Here is a 25,645-nt window from a genome sequence, read left to right as displayed (position 1 = left end):
GAGCTTAGAGCCAAGGCTGGTACACAGTAAGTGCCAAACATGACATATATATTATTTTTATTTCTACTGCTACTACCACTACTGCTGCTGCTACTACTATAAACAACTCAGTCCCATTCGATTTTTTTTCAGATTTTATTTATTTGACAGAGAGAGAGAGAGAGATAGTAAGAGAGGGAACACAAGTGGGGGAGTGGGAGAGGAAGAAACAGGCTTCCTGGTGAGCAGGGAGCCTGATATGGGACTCGATCCCAGGACCCTGGGATCATGATCTGAATTAAAGGCAGAGACTTAACGACTGAGCCACCCAGGCACCCCCTGAGTCCCATTCCAAATAGAGAATCTTGACTTGCACTTGCTGCCTCAGGGGCTGAAAGTACATTAGAGGATGGCCTGACCCAGAAATGAAGTCTAAATGCCCATAGAAACAAGAATGGCAATGCACATTTCAGATTAGCTCAAGGAACAGACAAAGAAGAAATCATATATTTTTACAAACGTTAAAGTTAATCCCTGCTCCCAAAGACCCCTAATGTTATCTTTTTCGCTTGAAGAAATGCAATTAGCTTGCCAAGGAAGATTTTATTATCACTGTTTATTTTGATTTAGATGAAGAAATTGAGGAGGGAGTTGAAGGGAAGTGAGAAAGAGAGAGAACTAGGGAACTGTCCTCAAGCTTGTGCCACGCAGGATACAGGCTTACAAAAGCAACAACAGCTACATCACCATGCATCTTTGTACCAAATACAGCAGGATTATTGTAGGCATCTGATAATCTCTTTCTCTCTCTCTCTCTCTCTCTCTCTCACACACACACACACACACACACACATTATATCTCATTTGACACAAAGGAAGAAAAAGAACTCTCTAGAGCTTCAGAGACATGGATAGCTTCATCGAAGAGCTCAGGGACAGAATGGAAATTTCAATTTTGGGTGAGTTACTTGTTTGTTCAACCTCACAAAATCCATTTTTCTCCCTGACTAATCCCATTTTCAGATAGAATCATCACATGTCCAAATGCAATTGCCTAAATTGAATACATGTGACTCACAGCCATGTTTACATAGTATTCTTCCAACCTAGAGAGTGAGTTAGTGATTTTGGCATCATCACGGGGACTCAGTCACCCTCTGTCAAACATCCAGAACTCATTTGTTCTCATTAAGAAATAAAATTACTGGCCGCTTGTGTCACTGACACATTTGACTAGGGAAAATGTGTAAAAACTGCAGAGATTGGGGAAGGTTGGGCTCACAGACCTTCAAAAATAACGGTTGCTGAGTCTTAACCAACCTGAACTCTCCCTTTTCTGTCTTTAACTTGCAGTTATTCTGCGCTCCAATGGCAGAGTAATTTCCCCAAAGCCAAAAGTCATCTCTAGAATTTTGACTTTCAGGAAGTGATTTGTAGAGAAGATAGCACTGGAACTGGTACCTATAGGAGTGGCAGGATTTCTATGGGGGTGGGACATGGGAGAGATAACCCAGCAGAAGGGAAACACTGTGAACAAGCAGAGAAGGCAGAAGGAGTTTGGGGAATAGGAGATAATTTTACCTTGTTAAAACATAAATTCTCTCGGGGCGCCTGGGTGGCTCAGTGGGTTAAAGCCTCTGCCGTCAGCTCAGCTCATGATCTCAGGGTCCTGGGATCGAGCCCCACATCGGGCTCTCTGCTCAGCGGGAAGCCTGCTTCCCCCACCCCCTCCTGCCTTTCTGCCTGCTTGTGATCTCTGTCTGTCAAATAAATAAAATCTTTAAAAAAAAAAACATAAATTCTCTCTAATCTCTCTAGCATTGCTAATGCAGCAATGCTAACATTTACCTTAGATCAGATTTGAGATGATAGATAGATAGATAGGTAGATAGATAGACAGACAGACAACAGAACTCAGTTTAAAGAGGAGGAAGCAGAGAGGGAGGACAGAAGGGAGGAAGTGAGAGAGGGACAGAGGGTAGAGGAGAGATAATAAAAGAATAGTAATAAATTTAACAGGAGAATGTACACAAGTCCAAGATCATGAAGAACATCCCAGATTACATGGACACTTAGTGCTTACATTTTAATCCATCTTCTACATGTGAGGCAGGTATATAGGGTTATTAGAAATTTTGTTTCATCTTGGAAAGTACAAATCTCTGAATTATTTCTTTTCAGGTTTTCTAGCCAGCCTTTATAACTGCTACAAAGGTACAAAAGAATCGCCAAATTTTTGAATACGGTGCAAGGAATTATCTGTTGAATGTGAATTTCAACCCAAGGTGCCTCCCTGGGTTCTGTCAAACAATTGTGCCTGTTCTTCTCTAAAACTCCATCTATAATTGCCCATCAGCACCTACATGTTCTAATCCCTTCCTAGGGATTCCTCGTTCCAATTTCATTCCACTGTGTCTCTTAGAGATTTCCCCCAGCTTGCTTGGCAGCAACCACACTGGCCTTCTTGGAGCTGCTAAAACAACACAAACTGAACCTTACTCCGAGCCTTTCTCCACTCCTTGGTGTCTTCCCTGAAGATCAGTGTTCTTGAATTTGACAAGACTTGCTCTTTCCCTTCATTAAGTTATCTCAAATGACAGTCCCCGAGGAGCTCTTCCCTAGTCACACTGGCAAAATTAACCCCCCAGTCACTACCTTACACATACCACTACCACTTAATCCACAACTTTAAATGGTCTTCTTTGTTCTCCAGTCTACATGTTTATTATCTATTTTGTAGGTAATGATCATGAATTGTCAAGCTTAGTGGAACAGTAAAAGATTTTGAATAAACATCAAAACACTGAAGAAAAACAGAGGTAGAAATCACCACTGATATCAAGATTTACTATAAAACTACAGTGATCAGGACGTCATGGGATTGTTGATAGAATTCGATTCTATCTACATAGGTATCTGGAACATAATAAATGCACACAAATATAGTCAACTGTAGACACTCTGCTCTTGAGGAGGTGCAACACAGCTCCTCGCTTCTGAAGGGTTGGCTAAATGTCTCCACTTCCTTCAAAGACTGTGGAAACAGGGGAAAAATTAAGCAACTTTATGTGGAGAAACCTGACAAACATGACCTCAGCCAGGGGATCAAAGTCAACATCAGCACCGATAAGCCACGTTGGTACTATGCACACTTGATGTGGTATGATGAATATAGCATTTTACCTTGTGATCACCTCCCAAAACCCATAACCCCAATCTAATTATGGGGAAAGTATTAGACAAATCTCATTTGAGGGACATTCTACAAACTACCTGAGCATCAATCTTCAAAACTGTTAAGGTCATCAGAAGCAAGAAATGTCTGAGAGACTGGCACAGTCTAGAGGAGCCTCAGGAGATAAAACTACTAAATTTACTGTGGTTTCTTTAATGGGATCCTGGAACAGAAAATGGTAGTTGAAAAGTAAGGAAATCTGAATAAAATATGGGCTTTAGTTATTAACTATAATAAATAAGTTAATATAAATATATATCATTGTAATACCATAATAATAATACATCAATATACTTTATTAATTATGTAAAATGTACCATCTTAATGTAATACATTAACAATAGGGAAACTGAGTGTAGTATACACAAGTACTTTCTGTATCATTTTTGCAATAATTTTGTAAACCTAAAACTGTTTCAAAATTAAATTTTACTGAAGAAATAATGAGCTCTTCAATGTCTTCCTTTTGAGAATCGGTATGAACATGAGAATACTAAGAGCTTTAAAAATCCTCTAAAAATAAACACACAAAACAACCCATAAAGTGACAATGGAAAGCATTAGTGTCCCCTGAGGAATTAAACCTTTTTCTCTTTCTACTGCAGGTCCTCACTCCATGATGTGTTTCAGAACCACACATTCTAGCACACTCAGATGCTCATTTTCCCTAAAAATTTTCATATATGCCTACTCTCCATTGCCTCTGTCTTTATAGGATGCTTCTTGTACATGAAATGGCCTTCCCCATTCATGGCAAGCAGTCAAACACAGTGTTTTAAGACCCAAGAAGAAGGTTGCATCATCTTCTGTCCATTTGTCCCTAATCCATCCAGTCTTCCCAACTAGGAATAAAGCTCTTGGATTCACAATGACCTTAAGTATTTTCCATTGTAGTTTTCACATGGTGTGACTTCTTATCTTTTTTTTTTTTTCCCCCTGTGGCTCATCTATCTCTGCAAAATATCATCTTGATTGCCAGACCCAAGGCTGATTCATCTCTGTATTTGCGCAGGCCCTTCCATAAAGCAGAATGTTCCTCACATGGTGGGTATTTGATAGATTACTTGCTCAATTTATAAAGGAAAAAGCACAGTTCAGTTCTATTAGATTAAACAGACATTTTCAATTTTCAATTGAGTCTTAATTTCTAACCATACAGGATAGATGGACCCTGTGAGATTAATTTTACATGAGCAAGGCGATTGATGTAAAAGGAGAAAAAAATCAACATGGGCTTCACTTCTGATTTTGACACATGTATTTTCTGAGGCCTCTGGGCATCAAAGTCTCCCCTGCAAGCTTTGATGCATCACTTCATCACTAATGAAGATCTTCCTCAAACTCCTCTTGTTCACAAATCCAGCTTCCCTTGAAAGATCTGAGCAAATGTCAATTGCTTCCTGTTACAGTTCATCACTCAAGATGCCTGACAGCATCCGATTTTAATGAATGCCACCAGAGCACCCAGTCCCTGTGACACCACTCTCTCCCTTTCTTGGCTCACGGCCACAATAGCACTGCTTTGATGATGTGGATACAACAGAGTCTGTCGAACAGATGTAATCACAAGCTACCCTCCATTTAACAATCAATTTAGCTGACACGATGTCCTTTTGGCTAGGTGTTTATGTACTTATAACTGTTCTTGACTGCCTGTAAAATTCCTGATCAGACTGAGCTGTTTTTCTAAACATGTGCAATGGTAATGTTCCTTGTTAAACCATCCAAGATTTTTAAAAATGCTTTGTTATCTATCTAAATCAAATTTAATTTAATTCTGAGCGTGTACTCCTCTGGGTGACAAGAAATTCAAGCTCAGTCATGTCTGAGGACTCCCTTTTTTCTGGGGCTGCAAACATTTTCTGAGTCTTCTGTAGCATTCAGATGAAAAAGGGGAATGGGACAGATGGGCTTAGGGAGAAGTTCATTGTGATTGTCTCTTAAACGCTCCTTACCTGAACTCAGGAGTTAACCTCAAAGAACAGTGGCTCCCTTTGCTTCTTGTTAAATGGGCATATTTGAAGCAATTCTCACTGTTACTCAGAAACAGCTATTTAAGATGTGAGACTCACTGGAAAGAAAAAGAAAAATCAGAGACTTTTATTCAAATTCATTAAGAATTTCAAGGTGGTGCGGCACCAGTTGTTAAGCATCTGTCCTCGGCTCTGGTCATGATCCCATGGTCCTGGGATTGAGCCCCACATCGGGTTCCCTGCTTGGCAGGAAGCTGCTTTCCCCTCCTACTCACTGTTTGTGTTCCTGCTCTCACTGTCTCTCTCAAATAAATAAAAATAAAAATAAAAGAAGAAGAATTTCAAGATGGTGAGAGCAGAACTTTAAACTAAAGCAGGTCCTTCTAAGCATGGGCCTTTGGAATCTCAAAGGTCATATGTCCATGAAGCCTGGTCTGCTACTCTGTTCTTTATGTCAGGGGTCACCCAGAGTCACCTTATCAGAGTTCTGGTGAGGCTGGCTCTCTAAGGAAATAGGTGCTTGTTAATTACAGGAGCTATAAAACCTTATACTCACTCTTCCCTTCATTCTGGACAGACCCTCCACCCCACTCTTTAAACAGCAATCTGTTCTCCTTCTGGACAGCAATCCGTTCTCCTTTTGTCCTATTGGACTTTAGGTCATGAAAACCAAGCCCCTTAGACCCTGCCTTGGAGGGGCACTTCCCTGCACTTCCCTTCCATACGCTGTTCAAAGTGAGGTGCAGCAGGGAAGGTATCCCCTGGGAGCTTGTTTTGCAATGCAGAATCTCAGACCACAAGCAGATCTCTGGCATGCCAATCAACATTTTTACAGAATCCACAACTCTAGGACTCAGTGTGTCCTTAATTCTTCTTGGGTTAGAGGGCGAGGAGGGGAAACTTGAGTACTTCTCATGCTTCACTCTTCTATACTAAGAAAAATGTACAAACCAATTATCCTTCCCAATAATTGGTAGCTAATAAATTAACAACCGAATTGAGCTCCCGGCATAGAGAAGGGAGTTACAAACTCAAATGCATCTAAAGGCCAGGAAGGTAACTGCAATGGGGAAGCTGTTCTGGGTGAGGTGGTGGTGGGGATGCTAGAGCTGGGGCAGATGGGGTGGGAGTGGGAATATTCTCTTACAGAATTGTTGTATCAGAGCAGCATGGGTCCACTGCCTGCATCTTCTGATCTCGACCCAAGAAAAGGCTGGAATTTAGACTTTATTTGAAATCTTCAGCAACTAGTGAAAACACTTTAATTGACCAAGTAAAGCACATTTTAAGACATGTTTAGTTGGTAGGGTGATCACTCCTGTAATGCTTTGAACAAGCATTTGGGAGATAGCATATGATACAAGAGTGAATGACATCTCTACCACTCCTTGTAACCTTAACCAGATTATGTGATATCCTTCTTCTTTGATTTTTCTCATTCACAAAACCTAACTCAAACTGTGGTCATAAATTACGAGAAGTGGTATGTGTATGTAAGAGCTCTGGGTTTCCTGGATAAGCATCAGTAGACTGTTTCAAAATTGTCTGCAGACTCCCCCACTGTAACCACACTCCATAGATGTGACTTTGCAATTCATCCACCAAGAAGTGGAGACTATTTCTCCTGTTCTTGAGTCTAGTCTGGCCTTGTATTTTGCTTTGGCTCATAGAATGTGGTGGAAGTGCCACGTGTCAGTTCTGGGCCTTACTTATTCCTCTTTGCAAGCCCTTTACTACCTTGAGCAGAAGCAGGCTGACCTCCTGGAGGATGAGAGACTGCGTGGAACCCATGCAGTATATCCTAGATAGGGCTCTCCGGCATCTAGTCCCAGGCAAACCAGCTGCTGACCATGCAGATCCATGAGTTCAGCCAAAATCACCCATAATATTGTGTGATTTTCTTTGTATTAATCTTGTTTAGGTTTTGCTGAGGTTCTTGAACCTGTGTGTCAGTCATTTTCAGCATGTTAGGGAACATCTTGGTCATTCAATCTCATTACTGCATCTCCCTGTCCTCTTCTCCTTAGGACTACATCCTAAGTTTGTTAGACCATCTGTGTCCTACACATTTCCTGTGCCTTTCTGATCTTTCCATCATTTCTGTGCCTTTTCGTTTTAATTTTAATACATTCTATCTGTCTTTGAGTGCACAAATTCTGGCTTCTGCTGAATGCCCCATTTCTCCCACCCGGTAGTTCTCAGTTAAGCATTATACTTTTTTTCAGAATGCCCATTTGATTCTCTTTTTGTAAATCCCAAATCTCAAATGAAATGCATTTTAAAAAATCTATTTTCTCTAACTTATTTCTGGTAGCCATTTTAAACTTCCCCAGTTACTCTGACATCTTATTTATCTTTGGATTTGCTTCTATTATCTGATTATTTTCTTTTTATTTTCCTTACAATGTCTTTTGATTTTTTTATTTAAGTTAGGCATTGTGAATAAAAAATGTTGAGACTGATAATGATGTGATGTTACTTTTTTCCCACAGAGGGAAAATAATGAAGTGAATTCATTTTAGAATGAATAAATACTAAGATAGAAACTAGAACATCTGGGTTGTAGTTCTGACACTCACTATGAGCTATCAAAATTCACCCTGAGGGGCCTCTGTTAGCATTAAATGTTCTCTGCAGTCTTGTTATGTGCAAGAGTTTACAATTCAATGATTTCCTACTGCTATAGTGATGTAGAAAATCTTGTGAAAAGGAGAAGAATAAACAGTGTTTAAGTTTAATGATACCTTTCTGAGATGAGGAAACTCAAGCCCAAAACATTAGTTAACTTGCCTGTAGTTGTAGAAATTGCTTAGGACTTTCGAATCAACTTCGCGTGTGGATATGTGGGTGTACCAAGAAAAGTAATCAGGACCTTGAAGAAGCATATTTATTTTAAGGCTCTTTTAAATATGGTTAATTCAATTTTCAATTAGTCTTTAGTGTCGGTATTCGATGAGGGACTAGTAAATGCTATTTATTTATTTTATAATAGAAATAGAGATGATGTTCTTGGAATTCAACTGAGCACAAAAGTACCAACAATATCCAAATTCCCAAAAAGTTCTGGGATATCGAATTCTACTCATTCTGGCATAGACGCCACACAACTTGAGGTCACATGTGTGAGCACACGCACGCTCACAAACACGCGCATTCTTTTCTTCTATTACCATGGTGTTAGTTCTGTTTCTTTGCGGAGAATGACACCATATCCAAATGGGCAGCCGGTATTCAGATGACCCTGCGAAGCAGCACTTCTCCTGACACAGGCAAAAGACAAACGTTGGTAGTACTCATAGGTGACCTGTCAAACCTCCAGAATGTCTTCTCTTACACACCATAGGGTTTATAAGAAGCAGTGCAGGTTATTCCTCAATAGTGAACACTCACCAAACTCAGAGGTAAAGTGATAAAATAAAACGTATGACAACACTAAAACCCCTTCACCTGTGTGTCTTGAAATACTTTTTATTTTTAAAAATGTCAAACTTTCAGGAAAGTATAGAGAATGGATTTTGCAACCAATCAGATGTTTAACCATCTATTTTTTTGTGAAATCACTGTTTTTATGTTTATTTCATATTTTATATTTCAGATCTGGTTGAAACTTCTTAGCTAAGTATACCCTTTCCATTCTTCTCTCTTTTCCCCAGAATTAACAACTAGCCTGAAATTAATATTATTCAATGCAGTTTTATTGCATATTTTAAATTATACTTGATCTATAATCATAAACATACATAGATTTATTGTGAATATTTTCACATTTATTTAAGTATTGTGCTTTAAATATTTCTCTATTTATATGATTATCAGAAATTTCTATTTAGGGGATTTTTCCATGCTGATAGATGAAACTTAGTCATTCATTATTGTTGCTGCATTGTATTTCATTGCATGAGTATATTAATTTATATGTTCTCATAATTATAGGCATTTAGGTTGATTTTAATTTTTCTTTTTTAGAAACACTGTCATTAATCATTCTTGTAAGCATGTTCTTATCTCCCTGTTCAAAGGATACTCTGGTGTGTTTCCCTCAAGTGGAATTGTTGGATGCTGGATCTGCTTATTTTCAGTGTTACTAAATAATGTTATTTTCTTTTCCAAAGTGATTGTCCAATTTATACCCTGTACCCCCTTTTGTGGCTAAGAGTTCCCATTGCTTCACAGAAAAAAAGAGAGAGAGAGAGAGAGGAAGAGAAAGAGAAAGAACTTCATTAATTTCATTAATAAATTCATTAATTTTTGCTAACGTGATTGAGAGTGGGATGGTATACTAAATTTTTCATTTCCCTGATTACTAGTGATATTGAACCTTTAAGATTTAAATATGTTTACTCTTCTGTGAATTGATTGCTCTATTTTTTATTGAGTTTTGTCTTTTTTATTGGTTTATAAGTGTTTGTTGTATATTTTGAATATATTTAATATTTTCTAACTAATAGCTTTTCTCTTCACCTTGCCATGATGACATTTCTTCAGAAAAGTTTTAATTTTTAGAGTAAACAAAATTTAGTAATTTTTTATGTGATTTTTGTGTCTTCTATAAAAAATCAATATGTAACTTGAGGGAATGAAGATACTCTTTTATAGTTTCTCTTCATGTATTATGTATGTCTTTGCATTTCATATTTAGTATTTTTTTTCTTTTTTTGACTCTATTGAGATATAAATGACAAATAAAATTGTAAGGTGCATAAGTACACACTATAGTGATTTGATATAGGTACACATTGTGAAAGGATTTCCTTTTGAGCCAACACATCCATCACCTCACTTATTTAGGATTTTTGCCCACTTCTATATTATTTCTGTGGATTTTGTGTGAAATAGCATCTAATTTCATTTTTTCATAAAGATTACAAATTACTGGATAAAGATTCCCATTACTGGTTAAAGTACCATTTTCCCACAGTTTACATTTCATTATTCTCATGTGTGGATGTGTCTGTTTCTGGGTTCTTTATCTTATTGCTGTGGATATATTATAACACCATGCAACTTTAACTGTGTACCTTTATAAAATGTCTTGATATTTGATAAAGCAATGCCATCATCTTGTGTCTCAATATTCATACAATGTTCTTAGCTATTGTCTATGCCATAGGAAGTTGATGACACAATTTCGAAGTTCCTTAAAAATATGTAGAGACTTTGTTTGGAATTGATTTCAATTCACAGTGTAACATTGGAAAACTGATTTATTATTTTACAGAGCTTCCATAACACAATACCACAGAATGGGTGGCTTAAACAACAGAAATTTATTTCTTGCAGTTCTGGAAGCTTGAAGTCCAAGATCAACATGTTGGTAGGTTTTGTGTCTTCTTAAGTGATCACAGATACGTATAGAGATCAGTTGGGTTTCATTTGATATTTTATTCCACATTTTTGCATCTATTTTCCATAAATGAGTTTGGCCTATAATTTGATTCTTTTATTCTTCCCTTGTTTGATTTTGATTCAAGGCTAGCAGATTCATACATTTTTTTTTTTTAGGGATGGCCTTAAAAAAAAAAAAAAAAAGCCCTCTGGAGAATATGTATGAGATTGTTTATTGCAAGCCAATGTAAACATTTCTGAGACTGGTGTTTGGGGATTGGAAGATCTTTAAATGTACATTATTTTTATCTGTTATCATGGATTATTCAGCTTTTGCATTTATTTTTCATTTTTGCTAATTAATATTTTACAAATATTTTATCTGTTTGTCTAATTTATTGGCATACAGTTGTTCAGAGTAGTCACAGTATTTTTTTTAATACCGTGTTTATGGTTATGCCCCATTTTCCCTTTCTAATATTATTTATTTATTTTCTTTTTCATTATCAAGCTCATTAGAATAATGACATTTTTATTGATCTTTTCACTCACTTTTGTTTATTCTAAGTAGCAGGGAGGACCTCATCCAACAAAGGTTTGCATTTCTTTTTCATACATAGACTTCTTGCTGGTAAGTGGCCTCCTGACTAGGAACACATTTCTCAAGCTCTCCTTTCCATGAAGTGCATCCACGTGATTGGCCTTCACCAATGAGAACAGAGGGTTGTGTGTCATTTCTCACCCTTCCTTTTTTTTTTTTAATTTATTTTTTATTTATTTTTGGCATAACAGTATTCATTATTTTTTCACCATACCCAGTGCTCCATGCAATCCGTGCCCTCTGTAATACTCACTCCCTGGTACCACCCGCCAATTCAAACCCCTCAGATTGTTTTTTAGAGTTCATAGTCTCTCGTGGTTCACCTCCCCTTCCAATTTCCCCCAACTCCCTTCTCCTCTCTAACTCCCCATGTCCTCCATGCTATTTGTTATGCTCCACAAATAAGTGAAACCATATAACTGACTCTCTCTGCTTGACCAATTTCACTCAGCATAATCTCTTCCAGTTCCATCCATGTTGCTACAAAAGTTGGGTATTCATCCTTTCTGATGGAGGCATAATACTCTTCTCACCCTTCCTATGCACAGGCTGACAGCAGAGGGCTTTAAGACTATAAAGAAGAGAGGATTGCTGGGGGGAGGGGGGTTGAGAGAAGAGGGGTGGGGTTATGGACAATGGGGAGGGTATGTGTTTTGGTGAGTGCTGTGAAGTGTGTAAACCTGGCGATTCACAGACCTGTACCCCTGGGGATAAAAATATATTATATGTTTATAAAAAATAAAAAATATAATAAATTAAATTAAAAAAAAAAAAGACTGTAAAGAAGGATAAATCTTCAAGATAGAATGACTCTGGGTCCCTGTCCATGGCAGCTATGGGAATAGTCCTCTCAAACTTCTGACGGCAGAGAGATTGAGTAAGGGTCCCCAGCCACCGTGCTCTGAAAACCATCTCCAAACTGATACAGTAGTATCAGTTACCATAGAACTGCCCAAAGACAGCAACCGAGCTCAACAGAAATGCTAAGGTGGACTCAATCCTGAGGCAGGTGGCTCTCTCCTGACACAGCTGCTTTGACTTGAAGACTTCCCATTGATCTTGATGGAACTTTCTTGAACTTCACTGCATTCTAAGACTTATCCTATCCATACTTTCTCCTTTTCTCCCTCCTCCATAGGGATCAGACTTGCATCAGGGTCAGATGACTCCGCTGGCTTCCTCCAGCTCCCTCCCCACTTTCCCTTCCTCCTTAATCTCTAAAAAATCTAATCCCATCTTGGCATCTGCTTTTCAGAGGACCCATAAGTGGCGATGAGTGTGGTATAAATAATGGGCAGGAAGATGGAGCTCAGGACTGGGAAAGAAGATACCACACATGGTTCCCCTGGCAATGGTGGGGTGGAGGAAAGCATGCCTGTGGAGAAAAATGACCTTGTAGATAAAATGATGCAAGCATGTAAGAGATATGAGGGGAACAATGCCCCAAAAGGTAGCAGAGTGGTGGTTAAAGTTATTGCTAAGTGGTGTTGACACTCCGTAGAAGGCTAATGAAGAACCAAAGACCATCAACAAATAGTTGCAGTCTTAAGGGCTAGAGCCAGAGTTGCTCTTTGGGAGTTTACAATCTGCTTCTACTTCCGCAGTGGAAGACAGGACAGAGCTGAGCTGCAAACAACAAACATAAAATCTAATAGAATTTCAGAGCTATAGAGACTTCAAATGCTCAGCTGGATAGGTCTGAATGCTAAATCAGGCCCATAGTTGAAGAAACTCGGAATGCTGAAACACAGAATGGGGGCCCATTTTTTTAAAGACTATTTATTTATTTGACAGAAAGCACAAGTAGGCATAGCGGCAGGCAGAGGGAGGAGGAGAAGCAGGCCCCCCACTGAGCAGAGACACCCCCCACACACACAAAAGTAGAGCCAGATGCCAGGAACCCTGGGATGATGACCTGAATTGAAGTCAGATGCTTAACCAACTGAGTCACCCAGGCACTCCTGGAATGGGAACATCTTGATTGATGTCCCGGGGGATGTTGGTTCTGCAGATCCCTCTGAAACTTCTGAGTTCCCAGAAGTGGCACCTCCCCAGGGTTGTATGGAAGACAGCGTGGAAGCCTTGTTCCCCTGAGCAGATACACTTTCTTTCTTTCCTGGCTTCCAGGCTGGTAACTAGTGTTAATTCCTTGCATAAATTGACTGGACAATTGTGGGCCTAATAAGGGAGGAAAGAGATGAATAAAGGAAGAAACAGCAGTAATTAGAGAACATGTACCAGCAGGACCCAGCAGAATATTTTAGAGGTTAAATTCTGAGAGTGCTTGATCATAGGAGCTAAAATACAAGACTTTCTCAAGACACGGGTTTAACATTCTGTTAAAGACCCTGGGCGATAGCTCTCAGCATCCTGAAGAAAGTGATGCCAGTCCTGAGAGAGGTAGAAAAGTCCAAGATTTACTGACAGATGATGTAGAGAGAAATGACTAGGGTGGAGGAGGTGGGCTTGCTGGGTGGCTAATGTTTTGAAAAGTCAGAAGATCTGCTAGAAATTTATCTTAGGAGGGTTGGAGAACACATGATTCATCAAGACCATCATAAATGTGCTGGTAAGAACACCAAATGTTCTTACCAGCACCACTAAGATTAGCAGTGGCCTGCTCGGAAGGTAGAAGATGTGGTCACAGAGCTAGGCACACTAATGTCATAGGAATTATGGCATCTCCAAATTACAGTGTTAGGAGGTTATCATAAGCTAAGGGTCAGTTACTACCGTGGCAGATAAATTTGGGGAGCCATTTTGGAATGATAGACAATATCCGCAACAAAAAAGGCAAGAGAGGATAAGCAGAAAGCTGAGGGTGGTTGTTCCAATAAAATTTTATTTCAGTAATATTATTTTTAAAAACTAAATAAAAAAGGGGTCTAGGCTTTTGCAACCTCCACCCCCACAGAATTCTATCCTTGCTTTCCATCCATGGCCACTCAAGTCTTCTTTTTAACACTCAGAGAATTACCCTAAATACTCTCATACTTCTGAGTAATTTAGATAGAATCATGTCTTAAGATCATGACCTAGACTTTTTATGTAGGTTTTATGTGTCCCTAAGAAAAGTCAGGGATTTCAAAGTCTTCTAGTTCAAATCTTACTAATCAACAGAGCCACTGTCAGATCTTTCCAAAAAGATGAGATCCTGAAATCCTATACTCCACCACCCATCCCACTTATTGGCCATGAGTCTCTAAAACTTCACAAGCAATCAGACTACCCAAGGACTATGGCACCATAATAGACGTTGCAATGATAAGCCTGTGGACAGTGCTTCCAGGAGTACCTGAGGCTTGGGTAGACTTCTTATCTGAAGTCTTTCCTTGTCCTTCAAGTTGTCAAGTGAAGGAGAAGTCATATGTCTCTGTTTTGGAGACTGGTAAAAAATATTCAGTGATTGAATAATTTACCTAAGGAGAGAAGATGGACCCCACAGTCAGGAAGAGGGAGTTTCAATGCAGTTATATTAAAATTAATGAAGATAGCATGGAGAGAGGGAACTCTACTGGGTCTTACTAAAGGATCAGGAAGCTAAAAGAAAAGTGTTCACAAGAAGAAATGTTTGAGAAAATGAAGACTTGTCCAATGTCACCTATGCAATAAACATAAGGACTTTAAATCTGATTTTCTTCATCCAAAGCCTGATTGTACTCTATGAAACACAACCAACCATTGCAAGCCAATGATGGACCACAGCAGACAACATAGACTGATGTTTGGCTATAGTTTGAGACCTGTAGGCTTTGGGTATGTTATGGGTTATACTGTCCCCCCCAAAAAGATATATTCAAGTCTTAATTCCCAGAACCTGTGAATGTGACCTTATTTGAAAATAGAGTCTTCTGTGGAGGTAATCTAATTCAGATGAGGTCATTGAGTGGGCCTTAACCCACTTTGTCCTTAGGAAGGAGAAAAGTCAGAGACACTGAGACAGAGACACAAATGACAGATAGCCATGTGAAGACAGAGGCAGAGATTGGGGCCATGCCACCACATGCCAAGGGACACCTGGAGATATCAGAACCTGAAAGAAGCGAGGAAGCATTCTTCCTAAAAAGCTTTGGAAGGAACATGATCTTACCAGCACCTTGGTTTTGGACTTCTGTCTTCTAAAACTGTGCAGGCATATATTTTTTATTGTTTGAAGCTACCCATTTTGTGGTATTTTGTTATGGTGATCATAAGAAATTGATACAGGGTTTGAGAACAAAAAAAAAAAAAAAAAGAAAGAAAAAGAAATGTGCATATTCTCAAAGCCTGGAGGCATTCTGAGTCCTCTGCCTTTATAACTTGATCATTCCATATGAATCTGAGCCCACACTCAGGCAGCCACAGTGCATGTCCGTCCCTCCTGGTAGTGTGGTGTTTGCACACAGATGTAGTAAATGAGACTGGATATAAGCACTATTTTGGGATTGTCCCAAGGTAGGACCCAATATAAATAAGAACCAGGCATGTTCTCAGTGTAGGGTACCTTGATGGTGGCCAAATAGGGGTGTGATGTACCCCTTTTCCTGAATGGGTGGGGGAAGCAAGATCAGAAAATGCGACTCCAGTGATAGATTATGCCAGGAAGGCATCTCAAGAAAGCATAAGAGAAAATTTTAAATATCCACAAAAATGTGTAGTTTTCCTGAAAGTACCTTAGTAAAGAGAATTTCCAGGAATTTTCCAGGTGAATGTGGCAGAATCTTACTCATTTAGAATTATATACAAAGGTACACTAAAAACTTGGCTTAATCTCTATACATGAACACCACTCAGGCAATATGGCATTTTGCATTTTACAAATGTAGAGTATGAAGCTATGAGAAAGGCTAAGGGGTTGCACAAATTCCAGTAAGTGCATGTGTGTTGCAGTGGCAGGGGGTGGGTGGGAGGTAGGCATTGCTGGATTCAAACTCAAGATGTCTGACATCAAGTAAAGGATGCTTTTTATATCTAACACCACAGGTATGGCAATAATTTGGTGTAAAGGAGAAATCATCTCATGTGTCCTCATGCCCAGTAACATCAACTGATGAACAGCTATCAATTTGAAAAAATCAATTAGTTGGTTGAAGATTTGCAAAGATTTGATACATACGTAGACAGACAGATGGAAGATAGATATATCATGGATTTAGATACATGGGTGGAGGGGTGTGGTTGTGTGTCAAAAAATATCCTAGGACACTGTTGGACACAGATTAGATTTTGAACAACTTGAAGTCTCCATGTTTCCCATGCTTCTTGTACCAGTATTCCATAGAGCTCTACATTTTTACATAAAGAAAAACAGAATACAGACATCATCTTCTGGTACAGTGAGGATCCCTCCCTAATGGAAAGGAAGGTAACCGAGCCTGGTAATCTCCAGTGAGGATGACATACAGGCAAAGTGAAGCAATAAATCATCAAATGATCTGCCAGCAGACTCAGCTGCAACTGTGTTTATCTACTCTCTTTTAAACAACTCTTTTAATGGCATCTCACTGTTTCTCCCTTAGGAAATTATTTCATTGTATAATTGCCCTGGCTTCAAGTGAAATTTTCTTAATGTCCAATTTAAATTGCTGCTTTTTTTTTTTTTCCGTCTCAAGCCATTGATCTCTATTACATTACTATTAAGCACCGTAAGTAACTCCTCTCTCTTTTGAAAAGGATGAAATTGGCTTGTACATTTCATTTAGAAATGTGACCTCATTCTTGTACATCAAAATTTGAAACACTTGAAAAAGACAGGTGAGCATCCTGTTCCTTGGAAAAATGGGATTTTCCTGTTTCTGAGTTTTTCCACCAGCTTAGAAACAATTCATGGGTTTGATACAATGACCCAGATGGTACTATACAGGTGGTGTTTCTTGCAGCATCCCTGTAATGGAAAGGTAAACACACTTGTTTCTTCAAAGAAATGTGAACCCCATATCAGCATTTTACACAAAGGGAAAGAACATATTTGCACAGAGGTGCCTACTGACGTACTCGCTCAAGAACCCAGGAGAATCAGCTGAGACTCCATGTGCCAAAGGGCTAGAACCACAAGAAAGTAGGGAGTCTTATGATAGCACTCTGGCAAACCAAATACCGTAGCTTCAAATCTACTAGCATGGCAAAAACTTTTAGGGTACAGAAGGAACAATGTGACCTTTCCTTGTGCTCAGAACCATCTATTTTCATGGGCTGATTCTTATGGGGGTGCTGATTCTTATGGGGGATGATTCAAAAATTCACAAAAAATAACTCCCCTATTTTGAATTTGCATTCTAGGACTTCTATCTCTAGGTTTCTCCCTCTCTCTCCCCACCCCTGCATGACCTCCCATCCCCTGTGTCCCTCAGACACTGAAAGAATGAGGCCTCGAGCATTCAGAAAACGACTCCTTTCCAACAGGATGCTCTCCGGCTGCTCCGGTCTTCTGCGCCTGGGCGTCATTTGCACGCTCAGCAAGCGTCAGGATGGTCTGCTGAGTTTGCTTCTTGATTGTCCATCAAATCCAGTTTCAGGGTTCACCCCTATTCAGATCTATGTCTCCTCCTGTTTGCTTAATATCAGACCTTTCCTGACTCCTTCTATGCCAACACAGGGAGCAAAACGGAATAAAGCAGTAAAACAAAACCAATCAAATCATGAACACAAACATCAAAGTGTTCCCTGAGCTTCCGCAGTCAGGGAGTTGGTTAATATTGTCTTAGAGGATGCAGCCTCAGGCCTAGTAGAGGAATCAGTCCTCTGAGGAATCAATCGGGAAATGATTTTCCTCCACACAAGAGTATCAGACACCTACCACCCCCACCGTGTCCGCAATGCCGCAGCAGGGAACACTGCTCAGAGTGAGCTGCTCTTGCCCCTGGTGGCATCTAATAGTGGCAAATCTTTCTGTAGAGAAGACTGGAGGCAGCAAAATCCCACAGAAAGTGGATGGTAAAGATTTGAGCTTGAAACGAGCACGAAAGCTGAGAACTACTGGAAAATAATCTCAAAGACCTAACGAGAACAATTTCTGTAGAAAAGGGTAAAACCATATGGAAAGAAGACGATGTCTGGTCTTGTGTAAAAGTGTCACGCATAAGGGTACAGAAAACACTTTTTTTTTTCCCCCTGAGCGCTAATGGAAAAGGATTCTCAGCATTTATTGAAAGAAGGGGGTATGGGAAGTTGATATTAGAGTTCACTGTGTATCCCATACCCATACTGAATACTTAGCAGCCCTCCGCATGCTAGTTCCAATCTCAACTCAGACTTCATTTCTTTAACCCAGACAGGGTATAAGAACTGTGCCATATGATACTTAGGGCACTTGCACGTACAAGTTTCTGTCCAAGAGGGAAGAACAAGACCTCCACCGCTATAAAGCTTGGCTGTGCAGGCAACACAGTTGCTAAGGGCTGAGAGCCAGAACCCATTTCTGACTTCTCCCAACTAGGCTTCTGGTTCCTGTAGCTCAATGACAAACCTTAACTATAATTGCGTTCATCTCCACTTTCTGAATGAAGAGACTTTTCAAGTCTAACCCATCCTGTTTTCCAGACCCTTGATTCTTTGGGAACCATGGCTGGATCATTATCACCTTTGATTGAAAGCTCTTCAGAAGTCCCTGGGGGCCAGTTAACACTGCTGGCTGTGGAGGTCCTGCCAACCAGGCCCATGAGGAACTTCAAAGTACTCCATCTCTCCTCTTCCTCTGTTTAGCTACCTCCTACTTCAACCAACCTGAATAGGAATGTCCATGGGTTCCTGGGTATCTTTCTTTTGCTTTTGGATGTTTCTCTAGGCTGGGGTTGTGACTCACCCACATCATGTCTGCATGCCCAAATTTTATCTAACCAGCATAGCACAGGTCAAAAACCTCATAAAACCACAGCTCCTTCTCTAAAATCCTGTTTTTACATGTATTTTTCATGTGAGGCCTATGACTAATTTCCTATATTTTTAGTCATTTGTACCCTGGTATAATTTATTCTGAGAACCAATAAACTTCATAATTGCAGGGCCTCCATGAACTATGGAAATCAGTGAGTATACAATAAAAGGTGGTTGAATAAAAAAATGCATAAATCATTCTTCTCTTTTATACTCAGAGAGAGGTATGCAGGATCATTAGAGATAACTTCAAACAAAAAACTACTATAATAATTTTAGGTGTAAAATCTTTCAAGATTAAGAATTTAAAAACAAAAAAAAAAAAAAAAACCAGAATAAGAATTAAAAAAAAAAAAAGTCCAGGCTCATACATTCATGGAGGAAAGTGTGTGCACTAGGGTAGTTACCAAAAGATGTCATAGTTGGAAGGAGTGTTGTGATATTACACGTTGACATAATATGTAGTTTCTATACAGATAAAAGAACAGTATTTGTATTCTTTTCTTAGGAGTCTCTAATGTAATGTTATATTTATTTTTTAAAAGACTTTATTTATTTATTTGACAGAGAGAGAGAGATCACAAGTAGGCAGAGAAGCAGGCATAGAGAGAGGGGGAAGCAGGCTCCCTGCTGAGCAGAGAGCCAAATGCAGGGCTCAATCCCAGGACCCTGAGGTCATGACCTGAACTGAAGGCAGAGGTTTAACCCACTGAGCCACCCAGGTGCCCCTAATGCAATGGTTTAAAATATAAGTTCCTCATAATATTAGTCTTTTGATATAGTCTGTGAAGATACTGTGCTTGACTAAGTTTGAGAAGCTGCAAAATTTGCCACCCACTTGGAAACTCATAGTCTAAAGTGATATTGTTAAGGTTTCCAGAAATCAGAATCTTTAAAAAGATTGCTTAACCTTCATTAACCTTGTTTTCCAACCATTATTATCCTTGGAATAGTCTTTCTCAAATAACAGCTATCCGTAGCCCAAGGGAAGGGTCTACCATGGAAAATATTTTAGGAACTACTATTCTAAGATATTAGTTTGGAACAAAACCCGAGCTATTTGTTTTAACTCTGCCCTTAGGGTGAGATATTTGAATTGCTTTCTTTCTGGTCTGTAAGTGATCAAGTCACCTGTGATGACAAGTGCCAGGCTAGCGGTGAGGGGTGGGTCCTTAGTGAACGGTGCAGACTGTGTGCACAGAATACAGGTAGCAGATGATGGAGGTTGAAGACATCCCACCACACTAGCTTCCGGCTAAACTGGAAGCAGAGTAGAAAAGTGCATTTGTTAGACCTCAAAGCCATTTCTGTTGCAATGTTCTTCCTTCCCCGATTGTTTTTGCTTTATACTTTGAATCTCTCTTATAAAACAACTCTGGCTGGGTGGCTCAGTGGGTTAAGCCACTGCCTTCGGCTCGGGTCATGATCTCAGGGTCTTGGGATCGAGTCCCACATCGGGCTCTCTGCTCAGCAGGGAGCCTGCTTCCCTCTCTCTCTCTGCCTGCCTCTCCATCTACTTGTGATTTCTCTCTGTCAAATAAATAAATAAATAAATAAATAAATAAATAAAACAACTCTGGCTCATGTGTACCCTACTTATTTTTGTTATAATGATTGATAGCTTTATTTTAAATCCTCCAACCATACTTATAATTAATTGCATAATTCCATTTCCTTAATGTTATATAACATGCTCTTCTATCCCACTCGACATCCTGTGAAACTATATTAAAACAATAAAATAATTATGGCTGAAATTCATTGGCGTCCTGGTTAGAACCTTTAGTTCCAACTATTGCAGAATAACTAAGTGTATGATAAAACTTACAAGAATAAATCTAAGTGCTTTAAATTTATTTGTACTCATTTGGAATGGTGCCACATTAGGATATAATCAAGTATGCAATAAAAGTTTGCCAAATAAATGAATGCATAAGTCACTCTTGTTCTCATTTACATTCACAGAGAAGATCATAAGGGATGACTGTATCTATATATTTATATAGTTACATATATATGTATCCATCTCTCTCTGTATAAGCTTATGTACTGAATAATATGTAACTGCAAAATGTGATTGTGAAAAAATTATTAGCCAACATGAAAAAAACGAATGTTCTGATGATAAATTAAATCCTGGAAATGTATCACTGATAAAGCCATCTCTCTATGCAGCCATCTCAAATATTCTAATGTAAAGCATAACATAAGATTTGGGATAACATAATGTTAGGAAACAACTCTTAGTGGAAGTGTACAAGGCTCGGCCTGAAATAGTATCTAAAGGGCTTTATGAAGGAAAAGTCAAATGTCTCAGTGGGAAAGAGTGTGGCACGTTTGTAGGAAAGGGACCAAATATAGGGAAGGCCCGTCTTTTCCACAAGCATGATGTATGTTTCAGATAAAGAGGGCTCAGTCATGCTAAGAATCATTAGAGAAAAGATAAAGAATTCCCAGAATTCTGTGAAGAGAAGATAAGCATTCAGACTCATATTAGGATCCTTGCGTTTGGGATCTACCAATGTGAGAGAGCTAAATGGAGGCTGTATTTCAAAAGAATATCTCTGTTGGTCAGCTCCCTCCTTCCATTATGGGAAGGTCTTAATTAGGCAAACACATTGCTCTTTCTCAGAGCAGCTATTGGTTTAATAGCTCCTCAACCTATTGGTTTAATGGCTCAACAACAACAACAAACCACATCCTCTTTTTATAACTTTTTTTTTTCCCCATGGGTAGGGCTTATTTACAATGAAGAATTCAGGAGACTTAGATTTGGGTCAATAGGACAGATGTCACAAGGAATGAAGCTAATGAGAGTTTGTGTAGAATTTCTCTTTTAGAGTAAAAAGAAAATGAGAGCATAAAATTAAGAAATGGTAATCCTAGGTAGAGTTTTTAACTAGAAGTTTCATGCTCTCTCCAACTAAGCAACATGAAAATGGAATGATCTAATATGGGGAAATGTGATAATATGAAGAAAAGTGGGAAATATCCAGATATACTCTCCAAACCCCTCTCATTGGTAATAATGGTTTTTAGACAAAAAGTAGAAAAGAGAAAACTAATAGTCATTGTACAGATATAGCAAATTGGAAGCTGTGGGGTTCTATTCTCCCCATTAAATACCTCCCAGAAGGGCCAACGCTGACATTTGTGGAGTTCTGTTATTATTTTTCAAAGGTTGTCATAAACCAATCTTACCTTCAGAATCTACAGGGGATTAGATAAACATTTTAGGATTAGATAGGATCAGCTTCTTCTAAATTTTTTTTTAATTTTTTTTTAAATGTTTTAAAAAAGAAGTTCCATTTTTTTTTCTAAATGTTCTGAGTCTTTGTGACTAAGTTATTGTTATGTTTTACCTTACTTTCAGTTGCCAGGATAAACATTAGCACCTTTGAGTTACTGACCCCAAACTAGTGACACTTTACATTGTGTGACCCAATATATTCGATAGAATTAGACCAAACCTCTTCCAATTACCATCTAAATGAAGAAATCTTGTTTTTCAGGTAGATGGTGGAACTTCAAAGAAGACAGAATAGGGTTTGGTCTAGGGCTGCTATTATAAGTCACTCAAGTATTCTGATTTGGGGAAGTATAGCTACACATATTCAGGACCCCCAGAGCTAAAATCAAGATACACATTTCAGAAATGTGAAGTCAATGAATGTTGGAAATGGAAGCCATCTTATTCCTAGGGCTCCTGCAGTATTAGGACAAGAAACTATAGTTGGTTAAGTGTTTGCCTACCACCTCCAAAATGATGCCAGATTTATTGTGCATAACTCATGAAATACGGTTTGAAGGTGATAACAGTGACACAGAAGCAAACACGTACTGGAAGAGAGAGTGAACCAAACTGATGGTAAAAACATGACCTTCCTCCATAAGGTCAAATAGTTTTATTTTGATTAAACACTACAATACAGTATATATCCATTAAAAAAGAAAACTCTATAATGTATATAAATTATTCCTTCCATTCATCAATTCTTTTATTTTCCATTACAGCTTTGGTACAATGTGATTTCAGTATATAATTTTTAAATACTTTTAGCATCACAAACTCAACACATAGTACAAAACTAATAATCCAAATTAGGGATATTATAATCTACACAGTGGTATTCAGTGGTAGGAGAAAATCTTACCTTGATGAATTCATGTCACTAGCTAAGCTATAAAGGCATACCTAGCAGACATGACAGAAATATGCACCATTAACCAGCTAATGTGTGTATTAGTCTTTGTTTTTTTGTTTGTTTGTTTGTCTGTTTTTGTTTTTGTTTTTTTTTTTACAGAATACCAGCAGCAATCATTTGAGTGTTGAGTGAATACTTAAGTCCTCAGCCAGTCTCCCACCTTGCTCCTCTTCCCTTAAAGGCCATGAGTAAGATCACAAGAAATGTACCACAGCCAAAGCACTCAGAATTTGACCTGCCACCCGGTGTTGCTCATAGTTGCACAGTTTGTCCTGCAGCTAGCCGACATCACGGGGACAGAGCTGGAGGGGCAGTGTGGACCAATCAGCCTAAGGTTGTTCTGAGGGGTCGGCGGTGTGACATTACAGTAAACAGGCATTCCAGTGGCTGGGAGTGACCCTTGACCTGCCTGGTTAGGTAGCATGATTGGCTGTTGGTATGACTGCTGGGGCAGTCCTTGAGAACCCTGGGTCATTGGCACCTGCAGAAGACACAAGAGAGAGCCCTTCATGAAGAGGTTTTGTGTGTCTGTCCTGTGAGCTACTGTATGGTCAGGAAAAATACTCAAGCATTTAGGTCAGACCTAACTGGTCACCTATCCCAGTGTTCCCTTGTATCAGCTGTTTTACCTTGGGCAAGTCACTCAACCTCTCTGATTGCCTAGACTGTCTGCATAATGACACCTATGCCAAAAGCCACTGAAAGACTGCAAGCCTGATGTACAGTGCTGGGACACGTGTGGTGATAGCTCACAAGGTGTTAGTCCTGAGCTTCCTTCCTTCCTTTCCCCTTACACATTGGGGACTGCAGTCTGGACAGCTGGCTCAGAATTTCTGTTTGGAAAGCGATACTTCCATTGCGGTTCCATGCACACTAAGCAGCAGGAGCCAGACAGCAAAGGGAGCTTTTGTCCCAGGCACCTGACTCGGTCTCAACCTGCAGCTTTAAAGAACATCTAATGTGGACCTGGAGGTAGAAATTGAGGCAACGGGTGCAAAGATTATCAGAGGAGGAGGGCAGAGGATCAGGATTTTATTTTGTGCTGTTTTGTTTGTTTCTTTGTTTAAGGGCCAGAAGTAGCTGGTGCAGCTAAATTTAACGGTCAAAGCTTTTCACTAACCCTTCACTTCCACTTCCAGTGTGTCTCAGAATGTAAATCACAAAAAGATGCATGGCATTTTTTAAGTACCCAGTATGGGTTGAGTAAGAAAATAAGGTTGGTGTAGGACCTATCCATGCCCTTTGAACAAATTCGAGATGCCATTTAAACATCTCTTTTAACTTAAAATTGTGGTAAAATGAAGTTATGGAGGCTGTGTACAAAAATGAGTGGAAATTTGTCTTGAGGGCTTTTTCCTGATGAACAAAATTCTACTGGAGATTCTTCTTCCATAAAGAGAAGTTTATATAGAGCCACATTTAGCATGACATTCAAAAGCCACAGTAGTTAGAGAAGCATACCTGTCCCATTTTCTACTTAAAATCTTAATTCAAAGTCAACCATCAACAGGGGCTGGGCATAGCACCCACCACCCCACTAACCACCCAACACGGGACATACTCACAGCCTCCACTTTGGCCAGTGCTACTTTCTAAACCTTCTAAATTTTCCAAGCTTCTGATGTGCACCTGATAAGAAGACATTGCTGGGTAGGAGACCATCACGCTTTGCACCGGAGCTCCTGGCTGGTTGCTCATCACGCTCTGACTCTGGGGTGGCTGCTGCACTCCTATGAGGCCTTGGAACCCCTGTTGACCAGACAAGACTGGCTGGTAACCTGCAAAGAAAAAAAAACCACCTTTTGAATTGGTTGCACCAGGAAGAGCGCATGTGATATTTCATGGGGTAAGAGCCCTTGTTCCCTAGTCAACCTTCAGACATCTCGCTCTCCCTATCAGCAATGTGTTATCCAAATGATTATTTCCTAAGAATGCAGTTTTTTGCTCTAAGAGTGGACAAGAGTAGGAAGTCACAAAATTCGCTGGTATTTGCATGCTTATGCAGAATGGTCCAATGAACACGTTGTGACAATGGTAGATGGTTTTATGGCACAAACACCATAACCTCTATTCGTATTTTATAGCTATCAATTATGTTTCTCATGATTTATTGTGTGCTTTGTTTCAATGATATTTGGAGTTTCACAAAATTTTTTTTTCTAATTAAATTGACTCATTCTTTTACTATCTCACCTTTCTGCACGAACTCATTCTACCCACAGATCATCAAACTGCCTAATAACTTTCTATTTTCCATGTTTTGGTGAATAAAATGATTCCCTACCCTGACTAATTCAATGTCCATGGTCTTGGACAAAATGCAGCAACAAGAGAAAAATATGGCATGCTTCTATTCTGCTCCAACTCCAGCTCCCGGGAGAACATTCCAGTAAAGCACTCTAATAAGTGATCATGTACACACAATAGATAATACAGAATATAGCACTCAAAAAATTTTATCCATCATATCCTTCTG

At 39.2% G+C, this 25,645-nt stretch overlaps 1 protein-coding gene across 21 annotated transcripts in view; it reads right to left on the bottom strand.

Annotated features, from left to right (window-relative positions):
• Nucleotides 1-22,827: 22,827 nt before the first annotated feature.
• ARPP21 (cAMP regulated phosphoprotein 21) overlaps nucleotides 22,828-25,645 on the bottom strand; it is a 154,400-nt gene continuing 151,582 nt past the window's right edge. For all 21 annotated transcript variants that reach the window (XM_013059990.2, XM_004759409.3, XM_004759404.3 and 18 more), the window contains 2 exons: nucleotides 24,799-24,947; nucleotides 22,828-23,650 (listed from right to left, as the gene is read on the bottom strand). In XM_013059990.2, the coding sequence (XP_012915444.1) occupies nucleotides 23,393-23,650; nucleotides 24,799-24,947 (407 nt within the window). In that variant the 3' untranslated portion in view covers nucleotides 22,828-23,392. The remainder of the gene's footprint in view (nucleotides 23,651-24,798; nucleotides 24,948-25,645) is intronic.

The sequence above is a fragment of the Mustela putorius genome, unplaced genomic scaffold (genome assembly GCF_011764305.1).
Source record: "Mustela putorius furo isolate JIRA1106 unplaced genomic scaffold, ASM1176430v1.1 tig00003834_pilon_pilon_pilon, whole genome shotgun sequence".
Classification (NCBI taxonomy): Eukaryota; Metazoa; Chordata; class Mammalia; order Carnivora; family Mustelidae; genus Mustela; species Mustela putorius.
This window is presented reverse-complemented; position numbering and strand designations above follow the sequence as displayed.